Raw genomic sequence first — 27,787 nt, 5'->3', positions numbered from 1 at the left:
TCTATCTTTTATGGGCATGTTGTATCTTGTGAGAAGGGAAAAGCATGTTTCTCCAAATGTCACCAGGAATACCTCTTGACTTGAAGGAGCTTCAGAAAATACTGGCAGATGTTCATTTTCATGGCAAACCTTTGTGATAATAGCTGGAAAACAAACACAGTTTAAGCAGCTTAACAACAGATTTCTTCCATAATGACATATCCTCATTTCTTCACTATGGGTCTTTATTCCAAGGATCTCAGAGCACTTAAAAAGGCAGTAAATACCTGTTCCCATTTTGCATGTGGGAAGACTTTGGTTGCAGGGACAACAGATTTGTCCAAAGCAAGTGGGAAGGCTGAGAACAAACCTTTAATTCCCAATAAATCTGGTGGTGTGAGTACTTCCCCACATGGCCTCCATGGCAACCCAAACTTGCACTCATTTTCCCATGTTCCTGGTCCCAACTGCCCAGTCCCCACACACTGTATGTGACTCCAGTTAGAAACCCTTCTCCATGCCAGGCTGGGAACTTTTGCAACAAGTCAAATGGTCACACTGAGAGGGGAAGTTCAGGACATGGGATGTGATGTGAACAACGCTCTTCAGCTCAGCGGTGTTATCAGCAGAGATTTTATGATCCAAAGTTTCCTATGCTAATCTCATTTACAATACTAAATTGTCAGGTTTTATTAGGCTGGTGCAGAGGTAATTAAATTTGCTTGTTAACTGAATAAACTCCTCTCTATCAAAAGGCAGCAGCTGGGAGCTTTGGCCATGGTTTCATATTTTCTCCAAATGCAGTTCCTGATTTGGACTGACAAATTCTTTACCAAATCCTGACTCCAGGTCAGATTTAGAAAACATGAACAAGCACAAAACCCAAGGAGTTCTGAGCTGATTTATCTTACTGTCACATCCCAAGAGGTGATGGGCTCACACACGTGATCTAGCTCTTATGCATCTCTGATCTCAGTAATAGACCACTAAGTTTAAGAGGAAGGATTTGTAAAAGAAAGGGTAAGTTGAGAGAAAAGCTGTGCACGTGCCCAGGCACATAGAGAGTGAACCTAAGCTAAAGCCCAGTGTCAAGTAGATGTTCTGTCTCCCCTGCATACATCTGAGACATGACTGCACTCTCCATCCTTCCTCCCCTTACCTCTTACTACTGCCAAATCACCAAGACATGGGATGCTGAACAATTTGCTCTCCTCATTGATATTTATGTCTTTAAGGTCCGTTTTGAAGGATTGTCTGGCAACGTTCAGTTTAACGAGAAGGGACGACGGACCAACTACACCCTCCATGTGATTGAGATGAAACATGATGGAATCAGAAAGGTAAAGTAGAGAGTCACCTGAGATCCTGTGTCAGGCATCAGCCTGGTGTTTGAGTTACGGTGTGACTAGGTCTCAACAGACATTTCTGTTCATGAAAGCTTGTATGTGGAGTCATCATGAGTGCATTCCCAGCTCTCTGCATAAGCAAAGCCAAGCACTAGGGAGAACTCATGGTATATTACTAAAAAAATACAACATATGGAAGGGGTTATCAAGAGCAACAAGGGCATCTTAGCTGTGGGGCAGGGATTTCTACGATAGTAAAATCTTGGCCCACTCAGTCTTGCTATTGGCAGGGCACATTGGCTCAGGCCCAGATCCACGACTGTCTTGATTTTTGTTCTCCCAATTTTCTTTTTCAAGTATGAGCCAAGGCAGAGCCAGGCAGAAGCTGTCTACCCTAACCAGTGTAGGTGAACCCTTTAAGTTGACCTAATTCTGCTCTCCTTGAAGTGACAAGAGCTTTACCACTAGCCACGTCCTGACAGCTATACAGACATCTGTGCTGTTGTGGAGTCTTGATCCCTTTCTATATCGCATGCACTTTGAAAAATCTGGCCTTGTTCAGGAGTGCCGAGCCCTTGAAACACTAAACCTTTTGAAAATCTGACTCCATGTGCTTATGTCCCACCTTAGATACTACCTGTTTGAAGAACAAAGAATTACTTGGTTATTCCGTTGCTAAAGGAGAGCTACTAAATATTTTGGAATGGAGTATTCACTGGAATACCCCCTCAGTCCCCTGAAAAATAAATTACTTGTTTGAAGCTAAGAAAAACTGCAAATAATGAAAGTTCCACAATTACAGCCCATATCCCCAATTCATACTTACACCTGAGAGCAGCCGATGTGAGATCAGAATCCACCAGTCAAGTGAAAAAAGGCAGATTTCTCACTGAGAAATAAAAATGTCATTTTGAAGGCATACAAAGTGGTCTTCCTCCTCTACTTGGTATTCATAAGAGGACAAATACAGTATTATGTCCAGTTTGGGGCTCTGAACTTCAAGAATTTGGCATCTGGAGAGGATCTAGAGGAGGAGACACAGAATGGCTAGATATCTTGATTTTGCTGCGTATTTACTGACAGAAATTATATTTGCTTGGAAGACATGTACATCACTACCATAACGTATGTTGTATTTTAGATCCAGCAGGTTAGAGATGCAAAACAAACATACGCGTCTCCATTTATGTTGCCCTAGGACAGAGCTTTGGAGCCTCTTTCCTCACTCTCCTTTGTTTTTGTCTGTGCAATGAAGACTGATGAGAAGCCTGCATACATTTTTTTCTCCTGAGCTGTTACGATCTCTAAGCTGCCATCAGCAGGCTCCTGGTCGAGCCCTGTGTTAATACCCTTTCCCACTTACTGTGATAAGAAATTCGTTTCACATGAGCAGAGCTCAGACAACTTCATACTTATATGAGGTGATGGAAAACCTCTTATAAAATCAAGCCCTCAAAGCAGATAACCTCAACAATGATCTTCTTAGTGATATTCAGTGGCACTCTGTTTCACCTGCAAGCAGTGATAGATCAGCCCAAATCCCTGATTATTAACAAGCACAACTTAACATGAGAGTTCTTCCCCTTACAACTGTTCGGTTTATTCATAACCCCAAACTTTTCGGCATTGGCTACGAATGGGGTTTTTTTCTCACTTGATTTTTTGTCCTGTTGTCTCAAGATGTCCTAAGAGTCAGTCCTGTGTTCATGCAGGCTTTCAGCTGCAGGATAGCATTCTATCACCCTGTAGCATCTGGACATGCAGCAGGCATGCTCACCATTAGAAAAATATTCAGAAGTCACACAAGGAAAGTGTGAACTCTTGGCACAGGGATGAGGTAGGGAATGGCAAGAATCCCCCAGTACTGTGTGCCGAATGTTTTTACGTGCATACAAGCACTCTGCTACTGTAGTGTATCATGCACGTTATTTTGAGGCTGGAGGCATGGTGCGACGGGGAAGTTCCTGGTCCCCTCCTCAAAAGACATCAAGAATCAGGAGAGGAGATCTCTGTTTGGGTGTGAACATACAGAGAGAGCTGATCCTGCTTGGATGACCCTGTTACCATATCTTGGTTAATATTATAAAGAGATATCAATGAGATATCCTGGTTTTGTATTCGGCAGATTGGTTATTGGAATGAAGATGAGAAGTTGGTTCCAGCAGCCATAGATACTCAAAGTGGCAATGAGTCTACAAGTCTCCAGAACAGGACTTACATAGTCACAACTATCCTAGTAAGTGCTGTGACTTCTATCCCAGCTCTCCTTCTCCCCCATCTCCCTGATGTGCAGACTCCCTCTTCCCCCTCATGTGCCCTCCTTTGTACTACATAATTTTTATAATAGCAATAACAATAATAATAATAATAACAGCACTTACTGTTTCCTGCTGGGTCCATAAAGGTATCTGAAAATTGCTGTGGCTAATTAAATAGGTATTAAAGAGCTCTCATGCTTAAGTGTAGAAAATACAAAAGATTATGACAAGATAGCAGAGGCATCAGCATAGGTAAATTAGGAACATTATACCTGTGCTTTGTATTTAGCCCACAGAATGGGGGCTGTAATTTTGGGAAGGATAAGCTGTATTGTGCAGAGAGTCTGAATCATAGCTTTAAAAACAAATCTCCACTATAATCATGAAGGAGTAATAGGTACCCCGTAATGTATGGTATCATGTACTGTGTCATTGTATATGCTTACCCTGCAGAAACATTAAATTTTACTAACTTGTTTGTTGAACACTTATTGTGAGTCTACAGAGAATACACAATACTCAAACTGAGTTAAACATCTTAAGGCTCTCTCCTGTCCAGCAGATTTGATTCTGCCTGTGCCCACATAGGCAGACATGCCTTTAAAACTTCACAGCTCAAATGCACTAAATATCCCTTGCAGAACTGCACTGAAAGGTTTGTTGCCCAAATTCCCCCAGCCACTCCATTCCCCTCAGGTCCATCACTGCAGAAGCTGCACACAGATTCTGCATGAATAAATAGAAAGTGCCACAATAAAAATGACACTTCATACTTCTAAAATAAGCCCACTGTGTGTTTGGTACGGTGCCCTTTGGTACAGGAACACAAAACTAGAATTTTGCAAGGGGACCACAGGCTGCACACTGGGCTCTAATCTGAGCCCCTGATGTGCGTCTCTAGAATGTGGACCGTGGCTCAATATTGGTCTTTTCTGTGCCAGGAAGACCCATATGTGATGCTCAAGAAGAACGCCAACCAATTTGAAGGCAATGAGAGGTATGAAGGCTACTGTGTGGAGCTTGCTGCTGAGATTGCAAAGCATGTCGGCTACCACTACAGGCTGGAGATTGTCAGAGATGGGAAGTACGGAGCCCGGGACCCCGACACCAAAACATGGAACGGCATGGTGGGAGAACTTGTTTATGGGGTGAGTTTCCAACCTCGTCCATTGTCCTTAGCTTTTGGTCCTTGAGAACACATTCAAGAGCTGGAGTAAGAAGGAGCCCTGGCTTCTATCAGCCTGAGCTGTCTTGAGGACTGCAGCTCTGATAATGTAAATAACCAGCCCAGGTAAAACATTTTAATTTAGGGAGGGACAGCACATTTTGTGCCTATGGAAACGTCAAAATGTTTCCTTTCAACAGTTCCAAGTTACTTTTTCTTCTCATTTTTGCAAGAACAAGTATTGAAAGGTCAAACTTTCCCATGGGTAGAATCTCCAAATTTTATTTTATATTTGCATGATAATCGCACAATGAAAGAAGGATAAGATTTCAAACACTCAGCATGTGACTGGTGAACAGTAGGACTAGACTACTGTCTGTCTAGCCACTTATTTCCATCATCTCAGATAAACACCTGCACCCTACACTTCTAAACCTGGTTCAGTCTGGTAGGTCCCAGTCTGTGGTGTTTAGGTCATCCTCCAGAGGGGTCTAATTTTCCCTTGTAAGTGAAAGGGGAAATTAGTGTAGGGAGCATCAGTGCCTAAGTCTCTGTGTCACTGTGTTGGAGTGGGGGATGATCTGTCTCCTGCTGGTAGCTCCACAGTATATGCCGACAGCCATTTCAATGCATTTCCCTTTCCATTTTCAAGACTGATTGCAAAATAAGTGAAGAGTGCACATCAGTGTCACTGGAACATTTTTCCTCTTCTCCTGCATCAGTTATGCAATCAAAAAGCAGTTCCTGATGGAAGTAAACATCCTGGCATCCTTTTTCAGGCAATTGGCCTTTCCTTGCCTCTTTTGATGTCTGGATGATAAAGCTCTTTTAGTGAAAATCATCTGCATCAGACTGTGACATCAGTGGATAAATCAGACAAGAAGAGCTAGGTGGCTGCAAAAAGAAAATGCTGTGATTTCAAAACAGAACTGGTAATCAGTAGGGATAAAATGGAAATAATCCACCAATATTGTGGGCTGCTCCTTTTTAACATTTCTTTCAAATTGGTTTTGTCTGATTTCTTCTGAGATAGCAGGGGTAAACAGAGATCAAAGGAACATAAGCTGGAGTTAGTAGATATATTTTATCCCGAGAATGCAAACCTCTTTTCTGTCTCCCCTTTTCAGAGGGCGGATGTGGCTGTGGCACCATTAACCATCACTCTGGTTCGAGAAGAAGTTATAGACTTTTCCAAACCGTTCATGAGCTTAGGTATCTCTATCATGATAAAAAAACCTCAGAAGTCCAAACCAGGAGTTTTTTCCTTTCTGGATCCTTTGGCTTATGAAATATGGATGTGCATTGTTTTTGCCTACATTGGAGTGAGTGTTGTCCTCTTCCTGGTGAGTCGCTTCAGCCCTTACGAGTGGCACACTGAGGAATTCGAGGAAGGACGGGACCAGCCAGCCAATGACCAGACAAATGAGTTTGGAATATTCAACAGTCTCTGGTTCTCCCTAGGAGCTTTCATGCAACAAGGATGTGATATTTCTCCAAGGTGGGTTGTCTTCCCCAATGAGTCTTCTTGCAGTTCACGTGGTTTAATCTTTCTGCATGCTTTGGAGCTGAACAGGTTCTTCTTTGACTTTCCTTCCTGAACCATAGTGTAGTTTTGTGAATCAGATTCAGAAAGGATCTAGGGGTTCACAGGTCTCACAGTTGTGAGCTTGGGACCTCAAACTTGAGATCATAAAAATACCATTCTAAATTTATCCTGGGCAGTTCTTTTGAGGGAATTTACAGAAATGCAAGCAAGATTTCTAAAGCCACCCAACTGCAATCAATTTTTGTCATTCATTTCTTTTGTTGCTGTTAAAAACAAGGTCATTCTAGCATTATAGGGAAGCTATAAAATTCCAGTAAAATAGGGAGAAACAATACAGTAGGTGCCCAGTGAAAGGTTAAATGGTCTGTGCCAAAGATTATGGAGTACACTGAGTGGCTTTAGGGATTATAGGTCTTTAGAAAGGTCAGAGAAGTACTGAGTTTTCCCTCTGGCTCCCATTTCAGTCATAGTTCTAATGCCTGAAAGTTCAGTAGGACTCAAATCCAAAGGGTTCCTAAAGGGACTTTTTGGTGAATGACCCTTGTGATTACTTTTGGATATTTTTTCTTGGAAAATCTGGCACAATATAGGATGGCTGGAAAACTGCATGAAATGCCGAAGATATAAATCTGTGATAGAGACACAAGCAGAGATTTATTTGTAAATAATGTCTGGAAATACCGTCTTTCATTTTTGGGAGCTATATTCACCCAAGTCTTATTACAGAGATTTTGCCTACTGCAGGAGCCCATGATACAGGTATCTTCTCAACGCCTTGTTCATACAAAGGCATTCAAAAAGAAAAGAAGAAGCATTAAGAGCATAGGAACCAAATAGCTGCCAGCAGGGCTCTGATAGATGTTCTTATTTATTTGCACAAATTGTATGTCTGGTAAGTAATGTCTCTAACAACTGAGGGATCTTTCTTGTAATATACTCACGTGAGGCAGGATCAGAGGTGAGCCAGGGATAAGGTTTTTGACACCTCCAGTGTTTTGTGTTTAGGGCAGATGTTCTTAAGGTTTGTGAGCTGTGACTTGGGATGTGGATCATATGTACCCATCACTCCCAAGAGGTCTGCTCTGGATGTTGGTTGGAGGGAGAGCATGTGGACAGCTCAAGCACCAAAGCTCTCGTTCACCCCCTCCACAGCTCTGAGAGACACACTTATCCCAGTTTAGGCTAAGAACATTTCTGGCAAGGTTTGACTCAAATCAGAGGTACTGTCAGTCATGAGAATGAATTTAGAGGCAATATATGCATTTTCTGCATCTGTGTGCCATGGTGACATCTGAAGTGATGCTCTGATAAAAGCAGACAGCAAAGAAGCCTTTTGTTTTCTTTTTTCCCATCCTTCCTTTTTTGGGCTTTGTCTCCCTTCTCTTCAGAGGAAATTCCAGCAGAGATATGTGTCGTGTGGGTGAACACCCAGTAGGCAGAAGTTAATTTCCTGCATGCTGGCGTAGCATCAGAGCTTGGGGGACGAGGAGGCACAACTCCATCGGCAAGTGGAGACAATTCTGCACAGCTCAGCACAGCTCCCGCGGGATGGCGGAGGGAAGCCAGGCACCAGCTTGTTGGCTATTGGATGCCAATTTGTCCAAATATTAATGAACTTGGTATAGCAGGGAAATAAGACCCCGCAGGGCACTTTGATAGTGAGAGCTTTTATGAATATGTTTTATCATCTGATCATTGATTAGTAGGAGTCCAGGCGGAGCATTCAGAAAGTCTTCCCAGCAGGGGGAATTTCAACTTTATCGCTGTCTGGTAACACATCCCCGTGCATTAGGATCAGGTTATTGTGATTTTCATTCTCATTGGTGTTCTTGTCATCATTATTCTTGTTTAGGAAAGAGACTGTCTTCCTTTGGGGACATTTCAATAGCCAGTTTCTGTTCCAAGGAGGAGTGTGGAGAGGTGAAAAGCTGAGACTTTGTGGAATAACAAATTTGGAAACATCTTTATTAAAAAGTATCAGGGAAAGATCAGTGGTTTTGATTCAAATAACAAGATTTGCTCTAGCTAAACAACTTGCTTTGAATCACAATTTCAAAGTGTTGTTTTATTTTGCTTTGAAATGTGAAATGAGAATGATTCTGTTGTTGTTTTAATGTTGTTAATTTGATCATCTTGATAATGAAAATTGCAATTTCATTGAAACCAATATTTTCCCATGGAGCACAAGAGCACTTTCTGACTACAAATATTTGCAAGAAGAGAAAATTTGAAAAACAAAATATGGGAATCATTATAACTCCTAGTAATCTGAGTACAGCTCCTTGAGATGGTTGCAAGTGACGGGGGACATTTCTGTGAAATGTGAAAGCAAGGAGGAAGCAGAAGAGTGAGAATTTCTGTAGGATGTTGTTGTACAGAAATGCTCTGAGCGCGCTCTGTATTTCACATGCATTTTTCACACGAACCTAGTGCAGGATTTCTGTGACGCATCACTTAGAAATGAATGCTTGTTAGAACAACGTGGTGGGCAGGTGGGGATCTGCTCTATTCCAATATATCTCCTATATGGTTGCTTCTAAACTTATCACTACAATCTCTCAGCATCTCCCCAGTAATGTATTAACCAACATAAATAGCTTCTGTTATACATCTGTTCTGTCATTCTCTCCCCAGCAGAAAGGAGCAAGTGCAGGGGTGTATTTTGTTTTTGTAGAGGTTTTGGATTGTTTATTTCAGTTTTGTTTTGGAAAAGAGTAGGGGAAATTTGTCTGGAGGTTTGGGGTTTTTTTCCAGAACGTGCTTGTTTTAAGTGCGTATGCCACTATGTATTTATCATAAAAAAATGTAAGATCAAAACCACAGACACATCATTTAGCACAGCGGGTGGTGAGGTTTGCAGCAATTCCTTGCTCTTGTAAATGTGTGTTCCTCAGTCTCGGACCAGTCCCCGGGGAACTTCGGTCCCTCTCAGAGACAAAAATTTGCTTTTGAGAGAAAGGACAGTCTTACTAGCCAGAACTTTAATCAGGCTTTTAGGTATGCTGGTCACAACCTACCAAGTGCTTTAAAGATACACTGTGAATTTGATGACCTGCGGATGGCCAAGACAGAGCATAGCCATGGGTTATGTGCTCATAGCCTCTTCTCCTGAGGAATGAGACTGCCAGGCATGGGGTCAACTGGTGTCCTTGAAGCTCTGAAACCTTCATGTCTAGGCATAGGCTGGGTGAGTGTGACAAAGGCCAGGCAGTAACCAGTCATGGAGAGTCCCAGCCAGACTGGGTGGCAGGCTGTGTTGTGCCTGTGGGTGGTACAACATGAGCATGAGCAAGGAATTCATCCCTCCTAAACCATGAATGGAATGACTTGATTGTAGGTACATAGCTTCAACCAAAGGAGTCTGTGAGCTCTTAGACATTTCCCACTGGAATATCTGGTTCCTCTTCTGCACAGTCACTGACCAGTGGCCTCACTGGATGTGGGTCAGTCACTACCATGTGGACTAATTTGTCCTGGTTGAGGTGAGATGGTCCCTGTCGTTGCTCTTAAAGTCTCTGCTTTCAAAGTACTGGCTGTTGCACAGCAGAATGTGTCGGGGAGAAGCAACATTTTGGACTTGTGAGTAGTTTCATGTATATAGTAATGGGCAGAAGTCAGTGAAGTCTGAAACAGGCCATAAACCATTAGGCTTTGCAAAGTGCCACCTTAACTTCAGAAAACAGTCATGAAATTGCAAAAGCACTCATTAAATGTGAAATACAGACCCAGAAAGGAGATTCTTAGAGCAGGCATCAGAGGTAATAAATATCCCGCAGCCAATAGCGAGAGCCTGCAGCAAGAGAAATGTGAAGTAAATATGACTCACATTGTACCATTTTTCAGAAATGTAATTTGATAAATTGTCTTCAGAGCTTAAAATAACCCCAGTGTGTAGCAGCTGTGGAGAGTGGGACCTTGCTAACATCCAGCATGTTACTGCCATTCCTCTCTCAGGATGCACCCGAGGCCTTTGAGAAGGAGACCGAGGGGATGTCTGGGCTTCCCAACCTCCTCTGCCACAAAACGAGGCATCTGAATTTTTCATCCGCCCCATCATTTTCTACAAACTATATTTTTCGATTGTTGTGGAAAGGATAAAAAAGCAGGGAGCAAAATATATATTTCTTTTGTCAGCTTCCTAGCGTGATCTTCTATTTTTTGTTATCACAAAATGTGTTGCTTCATATGGTTTGAGCCCAAAAGAGACTTCCTGTATATTGGAGACTATTAAATTTAATCCAGTTACTCTTGCTATGACTCAGAAAACTTATGTTTGACTAAAATGAAATACATTTGGCTAAAACAGATATTCCAGAAAGGCATTTATTCTTCCTTTGAAGATACCATGAGATAGAATATACACAGTTTCTCTCAGATGAGTGACTATAGGAGTCTTGTTCCCACTGGAGTTTGACAGGGGGATAAATATCACACAGTATTATCCCGTAAATGCAGCCATCCTTTGTGCCCTGCCAGAGGAAAATTAAACAGAGATCTCAAAAAATAAACCCAGCTTCATGGGGGTTCTCTTTATACTGTGTTGAGGAAACAAAGCATGTATTTTGGATTCAGATCAAAACATACTATGAGTACAAGGGAAAGGTATAGTCTTATCATGACATGATAGGTTATCATGTCACATTACCTGGACAACGCAGCTTGAAATTGCTTATTATAATCTGCATGATTGAGAACAGAGCTGGAGATGCCCTGGTCAGCCTGAACTGGAAGTGAAATGATGGATGAAGCTTTCACCACGGCCTGTGTCTAGGAGAGAGCCAGACTTGAAAGGGGATGTTTCAAGAGCACCAGCAGAGATGCATGAGCAGGAAGAGATGCTGTGCTGGTCCATGCAAGGTGCTATAGGGGACCACTGGTGGGAAATGTTTGGGCCACACCAGTGCGCCCTAAAGGCTGCGGGTGTTTACTGCGTGCAAGGAGACATGGCGCAAGATACACACCTCTAGCTGGCTTGGGATAAAGAGTTCAATGGGTTTTAACTTGCCTGCAGAGTTCAGAGCTGGAGCCAGTGCAGGGTGCAGTGGCATGTGCCAAGCAGTGACCCACTGGCTGAAGGAGAACCTGCTGCTTAGGGAGGTTTGCTTGCAAAGGTGATGAATGAATGCACTCCAAAGTGGGAAGGAGAGATATAAATGCTGGCAGCTATGCAGTCAATAGATACAATCTATTATTTATAGGCATCTTGTGGACATCATTATTTGTTTTTAGTGACATGGAAACAGTACGCTCTGGCTGATCTATACAGTGTGCAGCCGGGCTTGTATTTCACTGCGCTTCTTTGCAGGCTTTCCGTTGCAGTCAATCATAGTGGTTTGTCTGTGGAAGAGCAAGTACAATGTTTATTATGTACCTGTAATTAATGCTAAACATCTTCCTCTGCTATTTCTCCTGTTTATTTACATTTCTTTTTAGATCAATTGAAAAAAATCACAGGAGACTTCAGCCACAGAGTTGGTGGAAATAACAGCAAAATTGCTCCACAAGTTGTTGAGGTTTTTTTCTCCTAAACTAGCCTCTAGAGATTTTGAAGAATAGCAGCACTTTTAAATTTCATCACGATGTACCTAGTATTGGAAGATTTTATCTGGTTTTAGACAAGATCTAAATCAGAAATTGGTTGAGACAAAAATTTTCCTTTTTTTAGCGAGAGGTTTGATTTGGGTTGTTTCAAGGGAATTATTTCTGTTCTGTCCTTTGTTAACTTACATTTGCAGGGTACTTACTTATTTTGCTAAAAATTTAGAATTAGGGAAATTAGAACCAGCTGCATTTAGCAATTAAAAGGATTTTAATTCCTTCCTGAAATGAAGGCTGAGCCTCGGTGTTTATTTGGCAACTCTTGATTTCAGCAGGCATCTTTTCTGACACTCCAAGCATCTGCCTGTCTTTTTAGCCTGATGCACAGTTCTGGTGCTCTCTTTGCGGTACCCATTATAACCTTAAACAGGACTTAGCTTGTCCTGGAGAGTCACTGGAGAGCTGTGCAAACTCTCCCAAGGCAGGAGTCCCACAGGCAATGGGGAAGGATGCTTTTTTCTTCCCCTTGCACTGTTTGCAGAGGAAGGTCTGGGGGTGATGGAGTGGAGCTCGCTGGTGGGGTTTGCTAAAGCCACCCTGGGGACATGGAGACGGTGTACTTGCTCCTACAGACCAGGTTGCTGACTGCCAGTGGATTCTCTGCACAGTCTCGAGGCAAGGCACATATTTTTGCAATGAAGGGAGAAGCAGCTTGTTGTTTTCTTGGGGAGCACATGCAACCTGCAGCTCATGCTGGGGCTGCCCGGGGGGACAAGGCAGCCAAGCCAGGCTGGGAGCAGGGTTGGTTCAGCATCCCTACTCCTTCCTCAATGTGTGGTGAGTCCAGGAGGCTTGGAGGCTTGTCCATGGGGACAAAGGTCAGGTTCATTTATTTTTGGCAGATTGCTTGAACTGGTGAGCTGAGGTTGGTCTTAAAAGTAAAAATTTAGGATTTCAACTTCTGGAAAAGTCTTCTTTCCTTTTAAATCTGTACCAAATGATTTTGCAATGATCTCTACCTGGCAGAGTTAATTATATCCAGGGAGAGGAAATTCAGGTCACAGGGTAACAGTAGTACTTGCGAATCACCAGGAACTGATGACCACACTTATTTCTAAAATGCATTTAACCAGGGAAAGTGACTCACCAGAGGAGCAGCTTGACAAATTGCACAATATCTAACTAAACAGTCCCCTTCGGAGTTTGCGCACTTCCATGGCAACCAAAATGTGGCAGCCAGGGGAAAATGGAAATTCTTTTAAAATAGTAATCTTTGCTATCCTCTTTTTCATTTGGAAAAATGCTGAAGGATACAGAGGACTCAGAAAAAGGAAATAACCAACTGAGAGAATATTGTTGGGAAAATGCAATTTCATCTGTAAAGGAAAAATGAGTCTTGAATTTCCATGTTCTGCCATCTGAAAATTTCTAAATGCTGCAGAGATAATGAATGTTAACTCCACTGATCTGTAAGCCACTTCCTTGGGATGGTTTCCCTATTAGGCATATCTAGTCACTCTTCCACAGCTCTGACTTCAGGCCTTTACCATTGAGGTTACTGGGGGACAGCAAGAAATTTGCTGAAAGTCCCTGCATTGAGTGACAGTTTTATTAATCATTCCACCAGCTGTGTTTAAAGTAAGAAGTCAAACACTTGATGCAAAAGCAGACTTATTAAGCTAAAAATATAGTTGCAATCTCTTTCTCAAATGTTTCTCAGATTTTTGATTGAAAACAAAGCCAAAAATAGCAGGGGGGAAAGTGCATTGCCCAATTTTTTAATCTATTGAGAAGTTTTATTAGGGCATCTCTGATGTGGAAATGGCATGTGCTGCTTGTGTTTCTAATGCTGTGCACTGGCTCAGGATTGTGAGTGGCACTAAGACTTATAGGGGTGCCTCTGAGATTTATAGCCTTCTCTGTGACTCCGGCAGAAGACCCTCTGAGGCTCCAGGGACTCCCTATTACACTGTACTCTGACTTGCCAATTTTCAATCAGTAAGAGAAACACACTTTCTCTTTTCATTTTCTTCTCTCTTGATAACCTGTTATCCCTGAGCAGTCGGCTCAGCTGGGGTCTGACATCCTCTGAGCTGCAGTCAGGACTGCGCATGGTGGTATCTTCCTAATAGCTAGGTCAGTTGCCAAGTGGTTTTGTCGAAGAATAAGGGTTGTGAGGAGCTGAATGACCTCCATCTCCCTGAAGTGGTGTCCTCTGCAAGGCTGCCTGTCACACACTGCTTTAATGTTGGCACTCCAGAAAAATATTGTAGCTAAGATGGGAAGCCCTGTGCGTGTTTTCACAGGGAAGCCCTGCTTAAATAAGTCTTCCATATGCTGTACATCACTTGTATCAGCACTAAGATATCATGTACACACTCTCTGGATACACAGTTGAATGAGCATCGAACTCCTCGATTCAGATTGTTCTGGCTCACAGCACTCAGAGCAGCTGCAGCTGCTCTTTGCTGGTTTAATCCCCAGAGCTGGCCAAAACCTCATGGCCTTCTGCTGGGAGGCTCGGAGTACTTCTTTTATTCCACTGGAGTTTGGGATTTATTGTACCTATTCTGCTTTTGTCCCAGATTTCATCCCAACTACTTGTCCTGGTAACTGGGGAAGCACTGTACCCCCTTTTTATGAGAAGTTCAGGGATGCATGTATACAGCAAACAATGTCCATTGTAACACCCCAAAACTGTCAGCAGGTGAGGACAAATTTATTGCAATATGACAGAGGCACTAGGTTATTCATTGTGAAAGACTTGATGAAGCTGAGTGATTGGGAAAAGCAAAATGTGGGTCATGCTAAGAAATAGGGGCAAAAGCCTTGCTGTGCTTGGACAGCATCTGGAGTTGGAAGAGGCAGAGGATGGAGTCGCCTCTGAAGTCCTCCATGCTGGTATCTCGGTCTTCCTTCCGTTTTCATTGGGATCAAAGGAGCCAAGTGACAGCTAGGGGCCATGTGATTCATGTCATCAAATGGTAGGAAAGGGTGTACAGCCCATGTATATACCCCTTTCTTTAAGCAGCAGCATACTTTATGGCATTCAATCTATGTATTAAAGTCATCCAGTAATTCTGATTAATGCCTACTCAGAAGAGTTGCTGCTTACCCTTAGATCCAGAGGCTAAGCAGCAATAATCCAATCATGGTAATCATAACTTACTACTTTGATCTTCAGATAAAAGAGCCTATAGAAGTGCAAAAGTGTTACATCACCGTTAGTTGGACAACTTCAAAGCATGTTATATACACTAATGAATTCTCCCAACACAGTTTGATGAGAAGTAATAGGAGGCAAATGTGTGAACAGAGAGGTAGAAAGGAAAAGAGGAGACGATGAGTCCTCAAATGGTGAAAGGGAAAAGCAGTAAAAATAAGTACCTGTACACTGTGGATAGGTGTGAGATGTGAAGAAGAGTCCACGAGGGCCCAGCTGCAGGAGTCAGGCTGGGATGCTCTCTCGTAGGAGGAATTTTCTCTCTCATTTCTTGAAGCTCTCAATAAGAAGCAGGATCTCAGGATGCAGAAAGGCAAACAGAGGGAGGGGGCAGCTTTTCATCTCAGCAGTGCTTCCAAAGCCTTCAAAAATAAAAAATTCACCAAATGTATCTTAGCAGGTGAAATAGGGGCAGCAGAAACACTGAACCTGTTTTTCCTTCACAGTTTGAGAGTTTTAATGTTAAAAGACAGACACTCCTGTGCAGAAAAAGCTTTTCTAAAAAACACTGGCTGGGGAGACCAGACTCATTCCTCACCAGTTCTGTAAGGGATACAGTACACCCTTGCAGAAAAAAGAAAGGCACAAAAGTGAAAATAGAGAAAATGTAACTTGTACAGTCTTGGTGAGGAATCACATTCTAAATTAGAAATGAGAGAGGAAAGAAAGGGAATATTTGGGAATATTGCTCAGAGTGAAAAATCTTCCAGTGCAGAAAATACTCTCCCAGAAAAGGCTTCTCTCTTGCCAGATTGGGAAATTTGACAACAGACAGACAGAAAAACAGAGCAAAAAGAATGAAGGCAAGGCACCCTGGAAGAAGTCTGAACTAGGTTATTGTAACATTGCCCAAAAGTCTCAGAAATGGAGCTTTAAATTGTGAGCACATGTAGATGGCTAAAGAGGATCTTGGAAAAATAAGAACAGTAGCATATAATCCAAAATATATTAAAACTTTGGGAAAAAAAGCTTTTTCATCAAGCAGACTTTGAAGAAGAGACTGGGGAAGAACATATGAAATCTAGCAACACAGCAAAGGACATTAGCACAATAGGCCGTTGTTTAAAAAGAAAGATGAGTGCTGTTAAATTTGGGGCCACCTGAGGTTGAGGAAGTTCCTGAGTAATGAATCTCCTGGGGCGCTCCAACGAGCACTTCTGACTAAATTTTATGCTTGTCACCTTGTGAGTTTTTCTCAGCAAAGCGAACAAATGTCACCAAAGTGAGAAAAATACGTGAAGAGCCTTTTTTACAGTGAAATTTTTGCTCAAAGGCATGACAACTGTCGGGTTTTTTTCCTTGTAGCAAAAACTGGCAAAACTACAGAAGAGGGATGACTTTGCCTTTCACCAGAGCTGCTGAGCAGCCTGAAGTGACCATGTATTTCTCAGCAAACCTCTATCTGAACACTCATCCCTTAAACTACCCTTGTTTGCAACATGGAGAGGCACACACCATGCCTGTACTTAAGAGAATGACAGTGCATTTTTTTGGATCTATCTGTTCTGCCTTTCAGCCACATTCTTAGTTTTTCTTAGGGTTCCACCTCATGTCTCTACTCCAACCCTTTGCTTACAATGTTTTTTACCAGCCCTGTGGAAGAACTGCGTGTATTACCCTGCAGTTTTAGGGATAAGCATCTCAGCAGCCAGTTCTGACTGCTCAGGGATGGTGGCTCCCTCGAGTGAAGGACATACCTCAGTTCTGCAGTTCTGATCTGTAGGAGTGTTTTTATACCATGGGTGGTTCAGGGGTCCTGCTGACGTTGAGGTGGGCTGGTTGGCCATGCCAGCGAATGTTTGCTTGGCATCTAGAGCTTCCAACACCATACTTTGTTAATTGAGCATGTGAGATGTGTTGGTTGCGTAGCAGCAGACTGCATTTTGCGTCCATTGAGGACCACAGGAGAGCACAGCCTGTAGACTGCTACTGAGTACATAAATCACCCTCGGCGTAGCTGGGCCCATTTGATACTGCCTCTGCCTGCTGGGATTGAGTGTCTCAGGAAGGGGAAATGGGCAAAGAAGCAGCTCAGAGGTAAATTCTACCTGGTGACCAACACGTCAGGCCACCCACCCAGGTGAAGTTCATAAATGTGATTCATCCTCTTCTCCCACAGCTGGGAACTGAATTAGATGAATTAAGCTACCCTGGATCCCATAAATGACAGGGCTTCCTAAGGAACAAAAAAAAAGAGCTCCTGGATGCTAGTCCTCTGGTTAGGCTGTTAGGTACCTCTTGCCTGTCAAAATGCTAAGTGAATGTCTTGAAAACAGCACGTAGCTGCTCCATGTAGTCATGCTTATACTTAGCACTGCAGCAATCCAGGCTCCAATGACTGGAGAACCACAAGTGGCATGATGCATTTCTGACTAAGCAGGAAAACTCATTTTAGAAAGAGGTTTTGCCCATTAAAGGGAAATTGAAGAGAAAAGTGCCAACATATTCTGCAAAAGAAGAGAAGAAATGGTAGGAGAGGGACCATATACTGCTGTCCAAGGCCATTAGTTTAGGCAGAAAGAAACAGTAAATAAACTATGACTTACAATTAAGGCTTCACAGATATACATCCTCCCATTGAATCTGTGAGATTCTGCATATTTGCAGACAATGTGTTCAGTCGTTGCAATATTTACACAGCAAGTGACCTCAAGACCCCTTCTTAAAAGGACTTCTGCTGGGATTCTGCAATCCATATTGCCTCCTTCCAGTGGCTTTGGGGGTCGGATGAGCTGGCATGGTTTGCCTGAAAACATGAGAAAGAGCCCATATACAAAAGTTAGGAAGCTCTCCATCTTTTTCCTTCTTTTTCTTTGAAACAAAAATCAGAAAATCAGGAGAGAAACACCATGGAACTCTCAGTACCTGTGCACCCTCAGCTTTTTTACCCTGTCTCACTGGTTAATGTTACCCACAAAAAATATGGGGTAAAATCAAAATATGCAGCTATGACCTCTGTAGAAAAGCGTGAAGGGAGCTGAAGAAGGAATTTGTACCACTGAAGGAGGTAAATGAGAGTGTCAGTAGAAAACATTCCTAATTCTGTGTTTGTAAGGGGTCTCCTGACACTTCGTGTTAAAGCCCAGCACTGCAGTTGGGACTCCAGACTCTTGTACCGGGAGGTAGAGTTCAATAAGTAAATGCAAGCTAATAAGGGTAAGAAAATTGGTAATACAACACGGACAGAGAAACATGCATTATAATCACTCCACTTTCCTGACAAACAGTTGGTAGCTCATTCAAAACTATCCATAGCATAGCAGAGGATAAGAGCTTTGCAGCATGTGATGATGGATGCACCCAGAGCTGTTCCCAGCTCCACAACCCCATGCTAAGTTTGTTCCTCTATGGCTATTCACAGATTTTTCAAGCAAATCCAGGGTTCATGTCAGGGTTGGAGATAAAATGGTGAGACCAATCATGCCAGGTGGTCTGTGACACACAGAAAAAGCAAAGCTCATTTACATTGACAGAGTTTGATGTTGAAAATTTGTTTAAAATAAGAGCAAAACTGGAGCAAAATGTTTGCAACTAATCCACTACCAAGTCAATCTTCAGATAGACCTATGAAATTATCTAGAGTCAGTATCAAATTAGCAGAGTAGTGTTGGAGATCAGAGGATCTGTGTGGGTAGAAGACCAAAAGTGGATTTGACCCACAATCAGTAGAACAAGCATATAAGAGCTTTCCTTTCAACAGTTTTGCATAAATTCATTCAGTGACGAATATGTCAGTTGACTAAGTGAGCCTTTATTAGAATTGAATTTAACAGCAAATCTGGGAAATCCTCCCAAAGCAACTATGGCTTTAGAATCCCAGATTTGCACTTCTAATTAAAACACTGTCAGTTTAGGTGTAATTCTCCATAAGAAATGGATGTGGAGAGGGGGAAGGGAGAAGTGGGAGAGAACTAAGATGGTGCTTGAACAGGTTTCCAATGAGGTTTACTTTGTATATTTTCTGATCATCTTGTTACTGTTTTCCGCAAAAAAAAAAAAATGTATTATGCTCTTCTAATAAGATGGCAAAGCAGAGGCAAACTCCTGTCAGCTTTTCCTACCTTCCATAAGGGATAAGATCAAAGAGCAAATTGTTTGATCAAGGACTGCATTTTGTTTTGAGAAATAAGAGATTATAGCTGCATGATTTTCTTTTTTATGTGAAGAATCTGTCAATGCTGAGGCTAGAACATTAAAAAAAATCACTTCATGAACAAAGGGAACTTATAATTCTTTGCTGCTTTCTACTGGCAAAGTACAGTTGCTTTTGCAAGGAAAGGTAAAAAGAAAGTCATCTAAGTAAGAAAATCAAAATTACTATTTTCAGCGTGGTCATCTGCAATTTTTCCATTAGACAGATATAAAATAGCACATTCCAGAATTATCTTTTAAATTATGTATGTGGTACATAAGGGTTTAATAAAGTATTATAAAATACTGAAAGAAAATTATTTATAATGAGAAATCAGTAGCAAAATTGTTTACAGTGTTAAAATTATACCTTTTACCCTTTCAGAAATGAAACATTAAGTAATAGAAAAATGCAAAGCTTGGACGGACCCAAGCCAACCATTGTGTAACACTACTTTTAGAGGACATTTGCGACTGTTATCTTTTCATTCCGATTGAAAATATTAAAGTTTCGTTTACAATTTCAGAATTTTCCACAGAATCGTCTAGGTTGGAAAAGACCTTGAAGATCATCTAGTCCAATCATACCACGGTTCTGAAATTCTGGTTCCCAGCCAGCTCTAATTTTAAGTAGATTGTGCACCATGGTTAATGAGAGCAGAGTATTTACTACTTACTCCTGCAAGGATAATGTGGGAAAGGAGCACCCCATTCTTGCTACTGTTCTGTGAGGGGCAGGCAAGACCTCAAGTCAGGGAGAGGATGGGGGGGAGGAGTGTGATCTTATCCAGCACAGGCAGGGCTAGAGGAAGAAAGCAAGAGATCTTAATTTGGATTGTGTAGGAAAGAAAAGTGTAGGTGCAGAAGGAATAATATAGGTTGAAAAATGTACAATCTAGTCTATTTAGCTATTTCATCCCTTTCTGCATCCCAGAGTTAACCATTCATTATAGCCTCTTTCACTGTTATCCTTGCTTATTTTATTCTGGTTTATTTTAGATACTGCTATTCGCAAACATTACTATGATAATGAATGTGAATAAATCCAGAGGTCAAATAGACAAATCCAAATATCCAAACCTTAGCATATCTTTAAAGTGCTAAACAGTGTGTCCCATCTCACTTTAGCTCTCCTAACTCTTTTCCACACAGCAGAGAGCTGATTGCCTTCATGTTATGCTTGAACGGGTATGGGGACATGTAAATTCTCTGTGCAAGAGGAGTTAAACCCCATACTGCCCATTAGTGAAGAGAAATGAACTTGAGCTAGGGCTCAAGCTGCAGAACATTTGTTAGTCAAGTGGAAGGTCATTTTCTATTATCTAGCTGTGGAGTGTGATTTTCAAAACCTCAAAGTGACTTAAAAGTACAAGGTATATCTGTTCCTCTGTGACTGCTCTTACTGGAGCATAAACACAATTCTAAGTCCCACCGGCTTTTGACCAGGCTTTTAGCTCCCTAGTATTGAAGTCACTTCTAGAAATGGGACATTATCTCCTAAATTACAAAAGCACTTTTGCAAATATGTCCCATGATGGTAGCACTGCTGCTCTCCTGCTTGGTCTACAGAAGTAACACAACAAGACCATAATGGATATTGTCTTTCCAACCACTTGCAGCAGTAAGCAGTAACAGGCATTGGCTCAAAATCTAAATAGGCAATACAGTTACCCAGAGAGATCCAACCTGTCCTGTTTAACCTGTGTTCACTGCTATTGAGCTGTGGAGATGTCACATGGGATCGCATCTGCTTGTGTGATGTTTCATGATGACTTTTATAATATTTTTTATTGTATTGCACTAGCCTCCAAGAGCCTTCATCACTGGCCAGCATTCCCTTGTGTTAGAAGCTGCACAACCACAGAGCAAAAGGATGGTACCCTATAGAGTCCGTATGAGTGTTTTCTCTGCTGTGTGTTTACAGCAGTTTAGATTCACAGCTTCTAGCTCCAAGTTAATCTAGCAAAGAGGGCAAACATTGCCCATTAGCACAATAAAACATCATACACATGAAGCCCTAACCATGCTGGCAGTCATTTCAAGCTGTTTATCTCCCCTCCTTTCCTTCACAGTCTATAAGGGTAGGCACTCACCTCCTCACAGCATCTCATGTCATGAGGAGAAATGACCAGCACCAGCAGCAGACACAGCCCAGATGAGACTGGTGCGTGATACAGACATGCATCCTGTCCTGCCTGGCTCCCACTGGAAAGATGCTACAGCCCCTTTCCCTCTTTCTCTAGCCCTCCTTGTTACCTCCCAATCTCAATACCCCACAGTTACTTTTTCATGCTGTCAGTGCCAGGTGCAGAGCTGGGAAGCATAAGCCATCTGCATCTGACAGCAGGCAGCCCCCGTGGGATAAGCCAGTAATGAATATCACCAGGATGTCAAGGGTCTAGAGGCAGGAATTCGGCTGACTGCCGCTGAAGGGATTGAAACAAGTTGCAGAAATATTCCAGCTTCGTCAGGAAGGAAAGGCTGTATAATTTGCAGCTGGAGATGAATGTGATTATTTGCCATGCAAATGGATTTTGCCAGCTCAAAGTGGCCTTCATCAGCAGAGATTGTTGTATTTGACATTATCTGGTTACTTCTGTTTAATGCCTCTGTGCCTTTTCTGAGCGCTTCCTTCCCTGAGCACACATCATCCAGATTAATTAGAGACAGGTATTTTTTCCTCTTCCCCATCAATCTGAAGATGTGTGAGCTGAATCCATAGCTGCCTTCCTCCCCAGTCCTTCTCCAAATATGAAACAAAAGGTAAAGTTGTTTGCACTGACAGGCTGAGTATTTTCTGCAGATGGGAAGCACGATGGTCACATTTATCTCGCCTAACTTTAGCTACTTAAAAATTAGCTGTTTAGTCCAACCTAGTCATCCTAGTTCCTTCAAATTCAATACAGAGGGAGGGCTGCAGAGGGACCTCCTCCCAGGCTGGGATAGATGGGGTGAATCATCCCTGGAGGTCCCTACTCATCTTCAGAGGTTGTTTGGTGAATATGTCTCACTTAGAAAGTTAGAGATAGGGTAGAAGAACAGTGCCCATCTGCCTGACTTTCCCACAGCATCCAGCACTCCCCCAACAAACCTCTGATCTCCTTCTCTGGCGGGCAGTGATGGGGAGGCATAAAAAGAAAGTAATCTGGGATGAGGGACCATAGGTCTGCTCAGCCATGTTGCTGCGTTAGCAATGAAGGAGGAGGTTTGCACAAGACGCTGCAGGATGGGGTAACCAGGATATAGCTTGTGGTTGGAAACCATGCCAGTGGGTAAGTTCTGGATGATGAAGAAAAGAATTTGTGAACTCGCTATAGTATCACCTTGGAGATGGGTCCTCTAGACTTTACTGAAAGACCTTGAAAGGTGGATCCTTCAAAGTCATTCACTGAGCTTGGGTTTATGGTTAGATGGACTTTGCTGCCCAGTTTCAGAAAAGTCCATGGAAGAAGAAACCAGAGGGGAAAGTCAGAGGCTGCTCCAAAATGAGGCGCCTGTGCAGAGGAAAGCCTGACCCACCTCTATTTGTAGAAGTCCTTTCAGTCACAGCTGTAAAATACACTGCTTGTCATTTCTGTCACTGTAATCCCTTGCTGTCATGTTTCCTGCACTTTCTCTCTGCCATGGGTGAAAGCTGCTGTGATCGTTCTCCAGGAGAGTGGGGCTGACAGCACACGTAGTGGGATGGGCCTTATTTCCACATATTAAAACATGTGCTTTCTGCTCTGCCCCACGTGCTGCATGTGTCAGTCGCTGTGTCTGCTTTCTGCTGGGAAGTGATCTCAAAGGTTTTTGACTAAAGAGATTTCAGGATGGGCTGATATCAATGGGGAGATGACATGATGTCTGCAGGAGCAGCTCCCCTCACATCAGAAATATTTAAAACCAGGCTGGACAAACTGGAAGAGTATAACCTAGATAAGTCATGCAACTGGTGGGCTATGCGGGTTTAGTCTCTTTCCAGCTCTAATTTTGGTGATTCTGCAGGGTGTGTTTTTTCCCCCAGTGGAACGACAGAGCATGCAGATTTGTTTGTCAAGTCGTGTTAAACCACAGTAAACCATAGCAGCTGGAGCCAGGGCTTCACAGAGACCTGGACATGGCATGACACACACTGTCATGAGCTGGTCCAGTGCCCTTAGCTGGACTGGGATATCTCTGTTACCATCCAATAAACCATATTTCTGTGGAGTGACTCAGGTCAGCAGAAAGGTAACACTGAGACATGGTCCCCCATGGAGAAATAAGCAGTGTTTCTTGTGGGCAGGTCCTCCTTAGTCAGACTGCCTGGCTTTATCAAATAACATTGTAAGTTATATTCTGTCTGGGATAGTGCTCTGCATCTAGAGAAGGACCATATAAATAATTTAGACAAAATGGATGAATACTGACATCATTCTAAAATTATCTTCCACTCTTAAATTTTTTTTTAGAATATTTTCTTATAAATTTAATATAAATTAATGCCTGCTTGACCTATTTGCCTCTATAGCTATCCAGTGGTTACAGATAATTGGCTATTTGATTGCAGCAAGTGAAAAATATCTAGATTTTAAGGTATTATTATGAACATCTTGTCTAACCATCTGCTGAATACAAAACAGAGAATGTCAGTAGGCAAATTATTCATTAAGGCTGTAGATCCTCTCTGAGCTTCAATATGTCTTACAAAAAACACAGAGTTTTGGTTTTTAAGCTTAAGGTGATGGAGAAGCTGACCTAGTGATCCTAGATGGTCTGTATAGCTGGTCTGACTCCATACTGGTGCTCCTTCCCACTGTGGGTATATGGCACAACACAGACCTCACCAGAGCTGCTGTTTGGATGGGCATTGCCCTGCCTAGATAAACCTTCCTCATAGTTGTCTCTATGTCTTATTGTTAATATTATGATATAAAATCAAAGCAAATTCAATCAGCTTATTGCTCATTTTTTTTCACTGTGAATTTGTTATTCCCCCTCTAATTGCATTGACACCTTGAAAAGTAGATTAAGAACTGAGACAAACTTTTGTCTTCCCTGGAAGTGGCTGGAGAACATGATTTTGGGTAAATACCCGGGTAAATGATGGGCCTGCACAAGCAAGCTGCACATTTTGGACCTTCACACTCCTCCTGTTTGACTCTCCTCTCTGTGTCCAGGTCTCTCTCTGGCCGCATAGTCGGTGGCGTCTGGTGGTTCTTCACCTTGATCATCATATCCTCCTACACAGCTAACCTGGCTGCCTTCCTCACCGTGGAAAGGATGGTTTCTCCCATCGAGAGTGCAGAGGACTTGGCCAAGCAGACGGAAATTGCCTATGGGACCCTGGAAGCTGGCTCCACTAAAGAATTTTTTAGGGTAAAAAGGAAACTTTCATGCAAACATTTTGATTAGTCCTTTGTTTGACAAGTCCTCCAGACCCGTCCTCTCTCATCCTCAGCTCAGGTTTGATTTTTTTCTCTTGCTTCCCCTTACCATGTTAGGACCTGCTGAGCTTGTCCTTAGAACAGCAAAAATCCAGTTTTCCCTGTGCCTCTCAAAAGACTGGCTGTGTCTCCAGTACATGTGATATTCTGTGATTGTAAATGCAAATATGCAATATCCGTGTGCTTCCCCATGTTACCGAGGAGCTACTCTGAGCGGCTCCAGAAGAAACCATCTCCTGATTTCCAGCTTGGTTTGCCCTTGGTTTGATCTTTGTTCACTTGTCGTACACAAATATGTGGCAGAAATCAGGGGCTGATCTGGGCCCTGATGCAAAAATGGCAGGAGGCTCATGAACATCACGTTACCCCTTTTGCATGAGTATGTGTTCAGGCCAAGCTGGAAATCTCAGCTGGCACCCAAACCTCTGTTAATGCTCCTGTTGGGTTTCTGCTGTCCTATGCAGAGATCCAAAATAGCAGTGTTTGAGAAGATGTGGACATACATGAAGTCAGCCGAACCCTCCGTTTTTGTGAGGACGACGGAAGAGGGGATGATCCGGGTGAGGAAGTCGAAAGGGAAGTATGCCTACCTCTTGGAGTCCACGATGAACGAGTACATTGAGCAGCGGAAGCCCTGTGACACCATGAAGGTGGGAGGTAACTTGGACTCCAAAGGCTATGGCATTGCAACGCCAAAGGGGTCTGCACTGAGGTAAGTAGCTTGGATTTGCTTTCTTTTGCCAAACCACCCAGCAAATCAATGTATGCACACAGTTCAATCTCCATTGCCATGTTAATCACTAAAGCTTGGGGCAAGGAGGTGGGGGAGGTGGAGTAAAAGGGATATGAAGATTCAGCATGATGTGCAGGGAAATAAAATGCCCAGCTCCCACTGAACAGCAATGGGAGCATCTAATTATTCAAGCCCTGCATTTGGAAACTGGATCCTGGCTGACCCACTTGCTGTGAATGTGTCTGCTGTGTTAGGTGATGGCAGGGGGGCTGCTGTGGTGTAACCATTGGTTTCACAGAGCATTATCCGGAAGAGACGCTCATCCTGTGCCATGTGAACTGCACAGCTTTGCAGAGTATGGTATTACCCTGGCTTGGATCCATGCTTGCAGAGGGAGTTCTCATGCAGAAAGCGTTTTGGTGTTTCCTAAAATAAAATGCCATTTTTGAAGGGGTGGAAAGCCAGTTTTGAAAAAGTCCTGCAAAAGGTGTGCATTCTCATTCACTGAGTCAATTCAGATCCTGGCAAGCGCCAAATTTATGACAAGTCCAAAGGGGCACAAATCCTTCATTTCTGAGCCCAGACCTGCAGCTGTCACACACCTTTGCCTACTCTCATGTGAAATATCTTCAGAGACCTTCCTTTAAAAAGAAGAACCCTTAAAAAGTACAGACCCAGATCTGAGTTAGTAGCAGAGCTTGGGCACTGCACACAGCCATACTGCTGGGCACGAGCTGGTCCCTTGCAAAGTGCATCACACAAACGGACCTGCTCAGAGCAGCATTACCACAGTCTGCAAACCGGGATGGTGATCTGAGTCACGTCAGAGGTGCGGTTCCTTTTGGCAGCAGCCGTGCAAGTTCCTCACGTTACAGTCATGAGGAATATGAGTTTAAGGATTTAGTGGGACTAGTAAATGCTCAGAAGCCACAGCTGTAAGTAATCTGATTGATGCTCCAACTGATTTAGTTACTTACTGAACATATTTTAATCAAAATATTTTGACCAAAATCATACGTGTGGCCTTATACTTGCTTGCTAACATAACCCAATGCAGAGACATTTAATCCATAGTCTCTGGATTACTAGAAACCAGCTGAGCATTTGCTGATGGATTTGTCTGGTCACAAAGCTCCTGAGCCAAAGCCAGCCCAACAAATAGAAGATATATCAACTGGTAGTGGATGAGGCCCAAGGATTTTGATTACTACATTTATTAAGTCAACTCAAACTAGATTCAGCACTTCCCATATCAGCTGTATCTTTGGAGAAGCTCATGAACACAGTGCAGGTGGTCCAGAAGGCAATTCTTACATCCAGCGTGGTTCAGGCTCTGAAATGACTTGGGGGCCTCCAAATGAAGGTGGATATATTCTTACAGCTTTGAGATGTTTTCTGTTGCACTCACCAGTGTTTGTTTTCTGTCTTGGAAATATGGAAATTAGGATACAAGGCTGATTCTATTTATTTATTTATTTAAACATCAATCTTGTATCCTAATTTTGATATTATAAAAACAAACAAACAGGAACATCTTACCTGTCTTGTAATTGTTGGCATGTGAAGGAGCCATTTATCATACTTCTAAGAAAAATAAACAACAACAAAGAAAATTGCATAAATCATTTTAATTTTGCAGATCCAAACATCCCTCTGCTAGACATGATTCCAAAAATTCCTAACATTTCTTTCTGTTTCCTCTTTTTCATCCTGGCTGCATGTAGAACAAATTTCTTATGGCCCTAATGGCAAAGGAGGAATGCTTGATTTTCCATCTGATGGTGTTTCTTTGGAACAGTTGTTGTCAGTTTTTGTCCCATTATGTTTGTTTTGTTCCTGTTGTTTTAATCTTAGTAGTTGCCTACAGTCATCATGTAGTGTTTGTTTTCCCCTTGGGGTCCTGCACGTGAGAGGTTGCCCTGAGCAAGGTGACATTCATGAGGCATCTGTTAGCACGGTCAGCCTGTCCCTTATTCAGGCTTCATCTTCACTCACTTCCACCCACAGAGTGAAAGCTCTGAGCCAGGTTTGGAGGTACATGTGAACCAGGCCTGTCTTAGATCAGATGTGTTTTAGAAGCTGGGCTGCATTTTGATTTTTGCTGCAACCTGTCCCTTTTGTAGCTAGACTGGTTTTCCTGCATTTAGGATAGCTGATTAGGAAAGGATCCTAGAAAGATGCTAAATGAGAGTTCACCATTGTTTTTTCTTGCTTCTACATGGGAACACAATGCCAGGATATTGCCACAGATGAATGAAGACAAGGCTGAAAATCCAGAAATAATTCTACGTGTTGTAGCAGGTGCAAACATCCCCCTCAGGCTGTCAGTGAGGTCTCTCAGGCTGCTAAAAGAGCTTGCTTCTTTCTCCTAGGTGATCTGGCTTTGAATATCTTTTAGCCTCCAGATGTTAAAATTCAGTTGCATTTAGGCATGGCTTAAAAGGGCAATGATGAGAGGGC

General features: G+C 42.6%; 1 protein-coding gene across 1 annotated transcript in view; it reads left to right on the top strand.

Annotated features, from left to right (window-relative positions):
* The window catches only part of GRIA1 (glutamate ionotropic receptor AMPA type subunit 1), a 128,967-nt gene that overhangs the window by 84,608 nt on the left and 16,572 nt on the right, over positions 1-27,787 (top strand). Inside the window, exons 8-13 of the mRNA XM_074883658.1 lie at positions 1,215-1,319; positions 3,451-3,561; positions 4,525-4,731; positions 5,876-6,246; positions 24,328-24,526; positions 25,059-25,306. Of these exons, the coding sequence (XP_074739759.1) occupies positions 1,215-1,319; positions 3,451-3,561; positions 4,525-4,731; positions 5,876-6,246; positions 24,328-24,526; positions 25,059-25,306 (1,241 nt within the window). The remainder of the gene's footprint in view (positions 1-1,214; positions 1,320-3,450; positions 3,562-4,524; positions 4,732-5,875; positions 6,247-24,327; positions 24,527-25,058; positions 25,307-27,787) is intronic.

This window comes from Strix uralensis, chromosome 14, assembly GCF_047716275.1.
Source record: "Strix uralensis isolate ZFMK-TIS-50842 chromosome 14, bStrUra1, whole genome shotgun sequence".
Taxonomy (NCBI): Eukaryota; Metazoa; Chordata; class Aves; order Strigiformes; family Strigidae; genus Strix; species Strix uralensis.
This window is presented reverse-complemented; position numbering and strand designations above follow the sequence as displayed.